The sequence below is a fragment of the Myxocyprinus asiaticus genome, chromosome 49 (genome assembly GCF_019703515.2).
Source record: "Myxocyprinus asiaticus isolate MX2 ecotype Aquarium Trade chromosome 49, UBuf_Myxa_2, whole genome shotgun sequence".
Lineage (NCBI taxonomy): Eukaryota > Metazoa > Chordata > Actinopteri > Cypriniformes > Catostomidae > Myxocyprinus > Myxocyprinus asiaticus.
The window spans coordinates 21,922,470-21,935,452 of NC_059392.1; the positions used below are offsets into that span (position 1 = coordinate 21,922,470).

Genomic DNA, 12,983 nt, shown 5'->3' on the forward strand with positions numbered 1-12,983 from the left:
TATTAAAATTAATACTGAAGTCCTCCAAGGCCATTTTTACTAAAGTCGGCAACTAACCGTTTTGAGTATCTTTGAGTTTGAATGATAAAATATACAATTAAAAATATTTCACTGCTTAGTGCTGCGATTGACCAATCAGAATTGAGTATTCAAAAGAGCTGGGTAATAAATATGCATAGTGAAAATACCACTCACATGTCTTGAAAAGTTGGGCTTTGGTAACTTGCGAATCATTTCTCTTTGTAATAGACTACACAAAGAGGCTGCGGTACTGCGAGTATCTGGGTCGGTATTTCTGCCAGTGTTGTCATGAGAATGCACGGGCTGTGCTGCCAGGAAAGATCCTCAGAAAGTGGGACTTCAGTAGAAGCTATGTCAGCAACTTTGCCCGAGACTTGCTAGCCAAGATCGCAGGAGACCCTCTCTTCAACCCAAAGGACATCAACAGCAGCCTTTACAAGAAGGTCAAAGCCCTGGATACAGTGCGAGTATGTTACATTCATGAAATTGTGTCTCATGAACACAGTATACCTCCTGTTTTTCTTCTTTACCAACTAAAGGAAAGGCTTGGTCACATTTACCTTTGCACTGTGAAATTCCACAGTCATCAATGGGAATCCACGTGGTCAGGAATTTCTCCTGATGGACTTCCAGTGGTAAAGACGTTTTTTTTAAGTTTAGTGAACTTTAACACTGGAATTTGCAGCGTTAACCAACAGGAAGTTGCATTGTTTGGTAGTGAGCTCTGTGTGGGCCATGCTTCATGCATAGCTACACTGAATATTCACAATGGACGAGGAAATCATTTTAGTGGTGTTTCTTTATAACCTAGTTTATGAAGTGCAGCATAAAAAGAGGCTGCTTGGCAAGGAGTTTTTGTGGGTTTCACACTCGCTTAACCCTTTTAGCTCAGATGGGCCCATGAAAAAACAAAAAAATTATCAAAATGTTAATAAATACAGTCTTGACCAACACAAAATAGGTATCGTTTTAAAGCTTAGAAGTGCTACTTTACAATGCACATAGGCAATATGACCAAAACTGAACAAGTGCTTTGAAATTTTCAGACAAATCAGAAGTGTATCGTTTTGATCATCTATTACAAACTGTACAAACTGTATTATTGTAATCGGTAAAACATCAAAACCATTAAAGAGTAGAATACAACCAGCCTATTTGTTTTCCAAATTGTTAGACAATTTGAACAGGTGTTGCTCATTAGGGCTGGATGATAAAACTACCTCAGTATTTATCGCGATAAAAAAATCCACGATATCGATAAGCTTTTGAATAATTTTCGATATTTACCCTATGTTCTACATCTAGACGATCAGGGCATGTCACGAAAAGCACAAACAGTTCAGCTTTCTCAGGCTATGTTTCCACTGGTGTGGAAGAAATCCACTCAAAGCCGCTCACAACACTAGGGAACAGCTTGCTCCGCATCGCTGTCAATCCTACAATCCACTTCCCGAGCGTGCCGCTCGGCTCCCATAGGAATTAATTGAAAATGCTCGCTCAGCTTCGCTCACAATGCGCAAGTGGAAATGTATGGCCAGGCTGTATGAAGTTGCTAACCGTTAGCGGCCTTGCTAATAATTAGGCTATGCCGGTCACCGCGATTGATTCCATCTGGACTGCAAGACTTCATGACGACGGTTGCGCCCTCTCATTGTCTCTAGTGAGCAGCATGCCAAAACAACAGTGCTGTGTACACCAGATCTGATCTTTCTGCGCTGTATTCTTGAATATTTTTCTTTAGCACCGAACACGCTTCATTTATGCCCTGTCCCCCTCTGCACGCGTTGCCTCTTTCCCCCGCATTTGAGTAGACATGAGGCACCGCATAAGTTAATGTGGTTCCAGAGTGCCTTTAGACCATAACGTTTTTTCCTTCTAAATTTAGCTTTGTTAATCAGCGTGTGAGCCTTTAATAATGAACAACTAGGGGGGCCTGGGTAGCTCAGCAAGTAAAGACGCTGACTACCACACCTGGAGTCGCAAGTTCGAATCCAGGGAGGGCTGAGTGACTCCAGTCAGGCTTTCTAAGCAACCAATTGGCCCGGTTGCTAGGGTGGGTAGAGTCATGTTGGGTTAACCTCCTCGTGGTCACTATAATGTGGTTCTCGCTCTCGATGGGGTGCATGGTGAGTTGTGCGTGGATGCCGCAGAGAATAGCAGGAGCCTCCACACACGCTAGGTCTCCGCGGTAATGCGCTCAACAAGCCACGTGATAAGATTCGCAACTGAGATTCGTCCTCCGCCACCCGGATTGAGGCGGACTACGCCACCATGAGGACCTAGGGCGCATTGGGAATTGGGCATACCAAATTAGGGAGAAAAGGGGAGAAAATCCAAAAACATAAAATAATAATAATGAACAATTAGATTTCTGTTCTAATTTTGTGAAAATTAATCCGATGTCATCATCTCTGGCATAGATGACAAGGAAAGACAATAAAATTACTAGTTTGTAGCCTAGTCTTTCTCACTTTAATGAAAATATAAAATGGTCCATTCAGACTTTTACATTTTTTAAATTTTCTCTCAGGGGAAACTCCTGAACCCCCATACAGTATCATTCCTCGGTAACAAGGGCTTCTATACCCCCATACTTGGGTATCTGAATGTAAAGAAATATATAATTTGAATGTAAAAATATTCAAACAAGTACTGGACTGCAGTTATTATACTTTAAAACGAACAGATGATCTTTTAACATTTATATTCAACTGCACTAGATTGATAAACTCTATAAAATATTGTAATATTTTGGTAGAAGATCCCTCAGACCCCAATGCTTTGGCTGTCTTTGGGCCTTGCAGTTTTTTTAGAGACTATTGTGACTGTTTAGGATTACATTTTTTTTCTTCTTTTCTTCTGCCAACTTGGAGATAAATTTTTTTTTTGCAATGTGCAAATGTGAATGTATATTGTGATAAATATTGAAATCGAACTATTTTAAAAAGAATATTGTGATAATATTTTTGGCCATATTGCCCAGCCCTATTGCTCATAGGCTGTGTTTTCGCTCGTAACTTCACGAAAAATAAACCGAATATGAAATATCATATGCCATTACTTAGAGGAGATGATTATCTTTAAAATGAGCCACACACAAGGTAACAGGATGCATAGCTCATTAGATAATCCACACGAAGCACAATTTTCACACAGCATTTGGCTATCTGGCATCTTACAATCTATCTACTAACACGTTAGCTTTTTTGGATAATATGACATCATCGGAAATGCTGTAGCTTAACCAATTGTATTGGGTTCAGATTGCTCCAACCAGTGGTGATAGTCCCCCATATTTGGGCAGAGAGTCATGTGATCAATCACTTTAATTGCATATGGCCACCAGGAGATGGTGCCAAGTACATCACACAGACTCAGTGATGATTCAAATGGCACAGAATGAAACTAATTTTGTGAAATCTCATTGCAAAAATCATGTCTGCATGCTATGCAAACCTTTAGTCATTGTTGTGTTTGCATGTGTAATTTGTTCTTATGTACAATTATTATGTTTTATTTGTTTGGAGAGGCTTTTGGACACTAGGAGAAATTATATTTGTAATGCTATAACTTTTGATTGCTTTGTTGTATCAACACAAAATTTTACTCAGTTAAAGGTGACATGATTGGGAACAAAATTGGGAGTTTTTTGGAGCTACCTTATTTACACCCTGATTTATATAATGTTAAATCAGAAAAATCAGAAAGTTAATTTTTGTCTAGTTTTTTTTTTGTGATTTTTCAGAAGTTTCTTAGGCTGAGAATCTTAGAATTTATCATAATCTATATCATAAAAAAAATAAAAAAAACATTTTTATTTAACATGATATCAAACACTTGACCCTCCTTGTTTTTTATTTATTTTTTTATTTTGGGTATGCCACTGAAACCCAAAATCTTTAAAAACACTCTCAGAGCTTATTTTCTTCACCCACAAAAATTTGCCGTGCAAAGGAAAATGTGACTGAACACCTGAACACATTTTCATTCCAAGAACTGATACATATTTTGCAAGATCATCAATAAAGAAAAATGGCCTTCGAGATCATTTTATGGATTTATAGAGTAATGCATAAAGGACATTTTTGATTTTTGTTAGAAATGTCTTCTTTGCTGCAACAATCCATTTACAGTATATATGTCCCTCAAACTTCAATATTACCATATATATATGCTTCAAATTAGTTTAGAAATCTGCTACTTATTTCTAAATGGTGTAACTTGTCAGGTACAAAAGTTCATGAATTTATTGCATACACTTAATGTGGTAATCAAATTTAGTGGTTTAAAACAATTGTTTTGTCATCAAATAACAAAGCAGCCTTGAAATTATACTTTCTTACCTCAGAATTGTTTTTTGGCCTGTAAATCCTTATATATTTTATAGACTTAAAACACTGGTTTAACGGATGGTTTTACAACACTCCCTGGTTTATCTATATAATATTATTATAGCGATTCTTTTATTTGTCATTTGAATTTTTCATTTCACGTCTGACTGAGAATGAATTGACACTTTCTGTTGCAGGCATTGAGGGAACAGCTAAACCTCATGAAGAAACTCTTAAAAATGTGCCGTTTGGCTAAAGAGTAAGATTTATTTCCTGCATTTTTGTTCTTTCTGTTGTTTGCAGACATTGCAATAAAGTCCTCATTCTGTTGACAGGGTTTTAGATCAGTTTGACACACTTCCTGGACATCTGACTGAAGATCTACATCTCTTCTCTCTCAATGACCTCACTGCTGTACGCAGTGGTAGTCTGGCACCAAAACTGCGAGATCTGCTTTGTCTCGGCTCCAGTCATGTCTCCGACTGTATGGTGAGAAACATCTATGACGTGACCTTTGATAGGAGAATTACATATTGCTGCATTTGGCTATGTATGATCAGTTTTGCATCATTTCCAGATAATCTGTTTTTTCTGTATTTTTCTCGTTAGTACATCTTTGCTCTGTTTCATGTTCTCATACAGCTCTGCCAGGCCAAGGGCTTCATTTGTGAGTTCTGTGGAAATGACAAAGACATTATCTTCCCCTACGAGCTGAACAAATGCCTGCGCTGTGAAGGTGAGACTGTTTTGAGTTGTTTTTTAATTGAAGTGCTCATTAACCATGTGTTTTTCTGTTGCAATGGTTATTTCTTGTTATTAACAGTTTTTATTGATTCCATCCACAAGACAGACAAACACAACATAAAATACGGAATCAGTTATATGCATTAAACCCCTCCCCCCGAACATTAATTACCGCCCCATCACCTAAAATGCAGAGTCTGGGATAAGATGAAAATTGAGTGTCCAAATCGTCACACATAAATCTCTGAACCCTCAACCAAAATTCTTGGATCTTAATACATCCCCAAAAAACATGGGTTGTGTCCCTGTCTTCTGATTGGCATCACCAGCAGGTGGGTGTGTCTTTAAGACCAAGCTTATACAATCTAGAGGGGGTCCAATAGAATTGATGCAAAATCTTAAATTGCATCAGACGCACCCTTGAATCTCTAGATGTAGACTCGACGTATTTTAGAATCCTAGCTCACACTCCCTCCTCCAATACCAAGTTTAAATCTTTCTCCGATAATCTCTTGAGAGAAGTTGAATCTCCGTCCCCCAGACTCTGAATTAGCAGGGAGTAATACACTGATTCCTCATGACCTTTTCCAAAAGCAGTAATAACCACTTCTAGAGTATCTGCCACTTTAGGGGGGTGTATGCTATTCCCAAAAATAGTACAGAGCAGGTGGTGCAGCTGTAAATACCTAAAAAACTGAGATCTGGGAATCCTGAAATGTTGAACCATATTTTCAAAAGATCTCAACACTCCACTCTCATAAACAGTAGGTCACCGAGCTTATTAACCTCCCCTCACAATCCACTCTGACCAGCAGAAAGGGGACTTATTAATATGTAATTTTGGGTTCAGCCATATTCTCGAGGCAATATTTAAATAAATGTCTGAACTAAACACTCAGGACACTTTTGTCCATAACACATGCAAATGCAAGATAACGGGGTGTGACTTCTCCGGTTAGTTTGATAGAAAGACTTTGCAATGGCAAAATAGGGGCAAGAACTTCCTGTTCAATACAAAACCAGGGAGGGGCTCTCTCAGGTGGAAGCGACCAATGAGCCAAATGTCTGAGACCGAATGCTTAATAATAAAACAAAATCTTGGGTAGGCCTAGCCCACCTTTGTCAATCGGCCTATGTAACTTATTGAAATATAATTTGGGATGCTTACCATTGCAAATTAAGTACTTTGCTATGCTATCAAAATGCTTGAAATAAGAGAAGGGGACATCTACAGGGAGAGACTGTAGCAGGTAGATGAATTTTGGAATACAATTCATTTTGATAACATTAACCTTCCCAATCATAGATAAATGTAATGAAGCCCACCTGCCCACATCACTCAAACCCCTTTTTATTAAGGGGTCAAAATTAACTCTAACTCTAAATCACACAAATTTGCTGGGAATAAAATGCCCAACTATTTAATGCCCTGGTTGGGCCACTGGAATTCACCTGGCTGAAAAGTCTTTACTGGGCAGTACGCTGTCAGAGCCAAAGCTTCGGATTTAGACCATTTGACTCTGTATCCTGAGAACTTAGAAAAGGAATTAATAATTCTGTGGAGGCCAGGCATAGATCTAGTAGGGTCAGAGACGAATAATAAAATATCATCTGTGTAAAGCAAAAGCTTATGCGCCACGCCTCCCGCCTCCACCCCTGGAAAATCATCTTTCTTTCTAATCGCTGCTGTTAATGGTTCCAGGGCAAGACAGAACACCCTGCCTGGTGCCCCTGTCTAGAGTAAAATAATCTGAAATTAATCCATTTGTTTGTACCGCTGCTACCTGGTGTTTATAAAGTAACTTAATCCATTCAATAAAAGTATTCCCGAACCCATAAATTTCCAAAATTGTAAAATAATTAGCCCATTCTACCATATCAAATGCCTTTTCAGCACCAAGTGAGATGGCAGTGACCGGAGTCTGATAATTCGCCACTGACCACATGATATTGATGAGACGCCTGATGTTATCAGAAGAGCTGCAGCCCCAAATAAATCCCACCTAATCTATATGTATAAGAGATGTCATAACTTTACTTAATTGGTTAGCCAGACATTTTGACAGTATTTTTACGTCTAACTGGATCAGGGAAATTGGACGGTAACTCTTACACTTGCTTGGATCTTTGTCCTTTTTAAGAATCAGACTGATCCGGGCTTGTATCATGGATGGTGGACTTTCCATTCTTTAATGATTCCGTATTATCGTCTAGAAAAAGTGGAGCCAGTTCTGTAGCATAAGATCTAAAAAATTCTGCGGAAAAGCCATCTGGCGCTGGAGCCTTGCCTGTAGGCAAGGCCTTAATTACCTCGCCAAGCTCCTCCAGGTTTATCTCAGAATCAAGAGAGTGTTTTACTCAGTCGTCAGTTTACGGAGTTCTAATGGTTCCACAAAGTTTCTAATATCCTTATCAGTAGATGAAGACATGGAACTATAGAGATCAAGATAGAATTCTTTAAAAGCATTATTAATATCAATGGTTAAATATTTAATCACCAGCAGATTTCACTGAGGGAATGATAGAATAAGACTCTCTGCTTTATATATCTAGCCAAAAGCTTCCCTGCTTTGTCCCCTGACTCAAAATATGACTGTCTTGCCATGTATAGCCAAAACTCCACCTTCCGCGACAAAATAGTATTATATCGGTATTTCACTCGGGTCAATTCTCTGAGGCCATCAGATGACATTCGGCGCTTCAGCTCTGCCTCGGCACTTTTAATATTTCCTTCCAACTGCACAAGTTCTCCTGCTTTGGATTTTTTGGTGAATGTGGCATACTGTATGATTTGACCACTAAGAACCACCTTAAGTGCCTCCCAAACCAGTTGGTCTCCATATTGACAATGATTTCAGCCTTTAGCATTTGTTGGAATTCAGGATTTTGCAACAGGGATACATTAAAGGTCCAACTATATGATTTATTTTTCTCCGTATGTGGCAAAACCTCTAAACTCACCAGGGCGTGATCTAAGACTAAAAATGTTTCCAATTGAACAATCAATAACAGATGAAATGAGGGACTTAGATATAAAATCAAATAAAAATCTATTCTAGGATAAATCTTATGGACTGATGAAAAAATGTATAGTCCCTACCAGATGGGTTCAAAAGTCTCCAAATATCTATAAGATCAAGATTTTTACACATTCTGTGAAGCATCACTGTTACTCTAGGGGGCTTACACTCTTTTGTTTCACTATGATCAAGGACTGAGTCCATCAAAAGTTTAAAGTCTTCTCCCAATATTATATCATGAGGGGTGACAGCGGCTTGCAACATCCCTTCAAGATCTATAAAAAAGCTCTGATCATTAGCGTTAGGTGCGTAAATATTAACCAAAATAAATCTTTGCCCCTGAATTTCAGCTAAAACAATAATGACTCTTCCTAATTTATCTTTAATCTTTTTGAGACATTTGAATTGTAGATGTTTACTTATCAGTGTAATGATTACCCCACTCTTTCTTGAGCCAGCATTAAAGAAAACAAGTCCACCCTAATCTCCCCAAATTTTTCAGCTTCCTGCGGGGAAAGATGTGTTTCTTGAAGAAACACTATATCATATTTCTTATATTTAAGAAAATAAATGACCTTCCTTGTTTTTATGAGGTGCCCCAACCCATTCACATTCCACATGGAGAGAGACAATCCACTCATATTAACATTTGACATTTTGAAACATTAGAAAAAAATGTATTGTGTGTCAAAAAGAAAATTATTTTGACCACATTTCAACATTAGTGCAACAATCAAACCCCAAACTTTCCCCCGAACAAAAAACACAGAAAAAAGAAAAACGTGAGCATTAACCCCACGTACGACAGCACCAAATGGCGTCCATCACTCTAAACTCAAACAGTCCATTTACGCCTACGAGAGCCCCCACGACAAATTTGCGACAAATTTGCTGTCGGATTGCTCAAGCCTCTACAAATTTTGTGAGACAGAATTACACTACAGAAAATAATCTATAAAACAAACTCCAGCCAATAGGAGGCATAAGCACAAAGAATGTGTAGATTCATCCACATAACTGCTCCAAAGGTGTGTTCCTCCACAAAACAAACTCCAGCCGCTAGGCGGAACCAGCACAAAAAGAAACAAAAAAAGGCGCCCAGTTTCCTCGGACAGTCAAGTGAATGTTCAGTGAGTCAGGCCCACTCGGCTGTTACATGAGTGCAACAAATGCCCTAATCACTCCAGTGTTTTGCAAGAAATATTGCACAGAACAAACTCCAACCAACAGGAGGCGTAAGCACAAAGAACGTGCAGATTCATCCACAAAATGTCCGGAAGGAGTACTATCCCACAAACCAAACTCCAGCCACTAGGCGGAACCAGCACAAAAAGAAACAAAGAAGGCACTCAGTTTCCTTGGACGGTCAAGCGAATGTTCAGTGAGTCAGGTCCACTCGGCTGCACAGCTTCAGCTTGAGCACTTAAGTGTCTTTTAATGTCTCCAGAGCCCAATGATTTTGAATTCTTTGACTTATTGTTTTCCTAGAACAGTCAAGAAACTGAGTGTATTAAATCTCGCCGGTTTATGACATAAAAAGTATTAAAACTTGCAAAGTGCGCAGAGCTCGCCGTTCACATGTCCGACCCTTGCATGGCACCACGCGACTCCTCGCAATGGTTATTTCTAATGTGAATCTTTGTTTGTTGTTTTGCAGATTGTCATGCGTGCTATCATAAGACCTGCTTTAAGAATGGGAAAGAGTGTCCTCGCTGTCTGAGACTGGCCGAGAGGAGGGAGCGGATGGCTCGCAAGAACATGGAAGAGCAGGAGGACAGAGTGGAGGAAGAGGCAAGTGGGACATAGCAATAATCAAGACCCTATGAAAGCACAACAGAATAGTGAATGTATGACTGTTTTCCATCCTGTCAATAAGCTGTCCCAAAAGCCTTACTGTCTGCAGCATAATGACTTAACAAAAGCTACGAAGAGTTTTGTAAGCAAACAGTGAGCTTCTGCTTTTAACGATGGCCATGTTTAGATAAGAAATTGCGTTTCTTTTTACAATTTGCCATATTGTTTTGTTGCTTCTATTCTGTCTCCCAGAAAAAGCTATTTTGTTTTAATCAACAGAGTGGTGAGTTTTGTGTCAAGTAAACTTTTGTGTTTATCAGATCAGTCATGTTTTTTTCTGTGTATCCGCCTATTGTATATTTTTTAGTATTAACATTACTTTCATGTGCCTCCTTAATGACTGTGACGACGTGAGATGGAAAACGGCAGCTGAACTCAGAACGGGCATTCTTGCACAAAGGTTTCTAAAAGTGCCAGTGCCCAAAATTATTATTTTGAAAAGCTACAAAGACAATGCGCCTCATTTAGGAAAATCAAGCAGAATTAATTCGTGTAACCCATTTGTAAACTGTCGTATTGAATACCAAAATGGGCCTCATTTGTGAAATGCAAGTCAAACGAATTTAGGTAAATTATTTGCAAGACCTCGCTCATTCATAAAACAATTAGTGGGTAAATTTTGATTTAGCAAATTATTTACATTGAAATTCGTTTTGCACGCAGAACCATTCTTATGAAAAATGTTTTGGTTTTCTGAACTGTTTCACCTAAATTTGTCTGCATGTTCGTTTTACCATTCTTGCAAAAAGTCTTTGTGTTGAATGCAGTGAGCTGTTTACACAAATTAGTTCCGCTTGGTTCTAAAAACTATTATTTGAAATGATTCGTTAGAGCAATATTACATAAATTGTACCTCCTTCATAAAAAAACTAGCACAAATTTCTGTTTAAATCCCTAATAAAGTAATTCTTCCATAAATCGTCACTTTCAGTTCGAGGCGACAATTTACGGAAGAATTACTTTTATAAAGGATTTATTTAAACATATTTGTGGTAGTTTTTTACAGAGGTACAGTTTACTTACGAATGCTTTAACGAACAATTTATCTAGAAATTTGTTCTGCTCTAATAAAAACGAATCTTATGTTAACTGTTTTCGTTTCCGCAGAAATGCATAAATTGTTGCTTTTAAATTAAAGGAAACAATTTAATTAAGAATGGTTTTATGAATGCTTAAACGAAATGTTAGATTGCTTTAACGAACTATTTAGACAAAGATTCATTGTGCTCAGTTATAAAACAATTCTTGCATACATTTTTATTGTACAAACGATTTACGTTCCTTCTGCTTCGTAAAACCATTTAAGTTATTTTGGTTTTACGAATGATTTGGACATAGATTTGTTCTGCTCATTCATAAAACTATTACTGCATAAATTGTTTGGATTTTACAAACGATTTACACAGAAATACTTTCTGCCTGCTCGTTAAACCATTCTTACGTAAAATGTTTTGGTTTTATGTACTTTTTACACATTTGTTCCGCTTGTTTGTAAAAACCATTCTTATTTGAAATTATACAAAATTATTCGTTAAATTACATAAATTGTACCTCCTTTATAAAACATTAGCACACATTTCTGTTTAAATCCCTAATAAAGTAATTCTTCTGTAAATTGTCTTATTAAATTCAAAGCGACAATTTACGGAAGAATGACTTTATGAAGGATTTAAACAGATTTGTGCTTGTTGTTTTACGAAGGAGATGCAACGTATTTAAGAATGCTTTAACGAACAATGTATTTAGAAATTTGTTCTGTTCTAATAAAACCAATCTTACGTTAGCTCTTCTGGTTTTTGCAGAAATGCATTCTGCTGTATGTAAAACCATTATTGCGTAAATTGTCGCTTTACATTGAATGCAACAATTTACGTAAGAATGGTTTTATGAAGGCTTTATGTAGACATTTGTGCTGTGTTAGATTGCTTTAACGATCAGTTTTTGCTGAAATTCGTTCTGCTCTTTAATAAAACCATTCTTGGGCCAACCGTTTTGGTTTTACAATCAGTTTACACCGAAATTTGTTCGGCTTGCTCGTAAAAACAATTTTTATGTGAAATGTTTTGGTTTTGGTTTTATGAACAGTTTACAAAGAAATTAATTCTACATTATTGCATACATTGTCGCTTTTTTGAATTAGGTGCAATTTATGCAGAAATTTGCTTATGTTTCACAAATAATGCCAAATGCTTAGGTGTTATTATTTGTACATTTAATAGCCTTTTTGCTAAAACATTTTGCACCTACTGGAAATGGCACTTTGTATGTTTTTCTTGTTCTTTGTTAGGCAAAAAGACTGTGTGTTTTTGTTTATTTAATTTGCACTAGTTTCATGATGTTTGTGTAGGTGACGGTTCTATTAATGTCTGATTAAACTGGAAAGTTATTGTTCATTCCAGCATCTCACATTGAGTCCAAAATCTCAAATGATCTTGAACAGCTGCCTTGATGCTCATATCTGTCAAATGAATGTACTTGTGTAAAAAGACAATTGTACCAAAGTGTTATTTGCTTAAAGTTTATTAAGTTGTATTATAATGCACTACATTACATTAAACAAGTTATTTTTAGCTTTTAATGGAGTATCTAAATGTTGTGAGAGAAAGATTAAACACAAGACCCCATTTGTCCGCTGCTGTGAGTATATCTGAAACAATAAGAACCGTGTACTATTCTGTGGCAGTCATTAATAACTTGAATGCACTGACCTTAAGTATGTGAGATTGAATGAATGGACACTTGCTTTGATGTGGCTGCTTATGAGAGATAATATTAAGTTTATAACTCGTTTTTCATTTGATCCTGCTGATGATTTGTCTACTTGAGTTTATTGTTGGTAAATTACTGAATTGCCTTTTTTATTCAGGGGCTTTTGATGAGATAAAGTGCACTATTTGAAAAAAAATGTACATAATAAATATAATTTCTTATTGTTATATATATGTAAGTGATGATTAAAGAGGTTTAAATTGTTTTCCTGTTTTGGAGTCATTATTGCTGTGTCATTCATTAG

General features: G+C 37.2%; 1 protein-coding gene across 5 annotated transcripts in view; it reads left to right on the plus strand.

Annotated features, from left to right (window-relative positions):
* The window catches only part of LOC127438443 (run domain Beclin-1-interacting and cysteine-rich domain-containing protein-like), a 43,584-nt gene extending 30,640 nt beyond the window's left edge, over window positions 1-12,944 (plus strand). For 4 of the 5 annotated variants that reach the window (XM_051694036.1, XM_051694038.1, XM_051694039.1 and 1 more), the window contains 5 exons: window positions 250-488; window positions 4,550-4,611; window positions 4,688-4,841; window positions 4,995-5,088; window positions 9,774-12,944. In XM_051694036.1, the coding sequence (XP_051549996.1) occupies window positions 250-488; window positions 4,550-4,611; window positions 4,688-4,841; window positions 4,995-5,088; window positions 9,774-9,922 (698 nt within the window). In that variant the 3' untranslated portion in view covers window positions 9,923-12,944. Of the gene's footprint in view, window positions 1-249; window positions 489-4,549; window positions 4,612-4,687; window positions 4,842-4,994; window positions 5,089-9,773 lie in introns of those variants that run through there. The other variant, XM_051694041.1, reaches the window with a different exon arrangement.
* The last annotated feature ends 39 nt before the right edge of the window (window positions 12,945-12,983 follow it).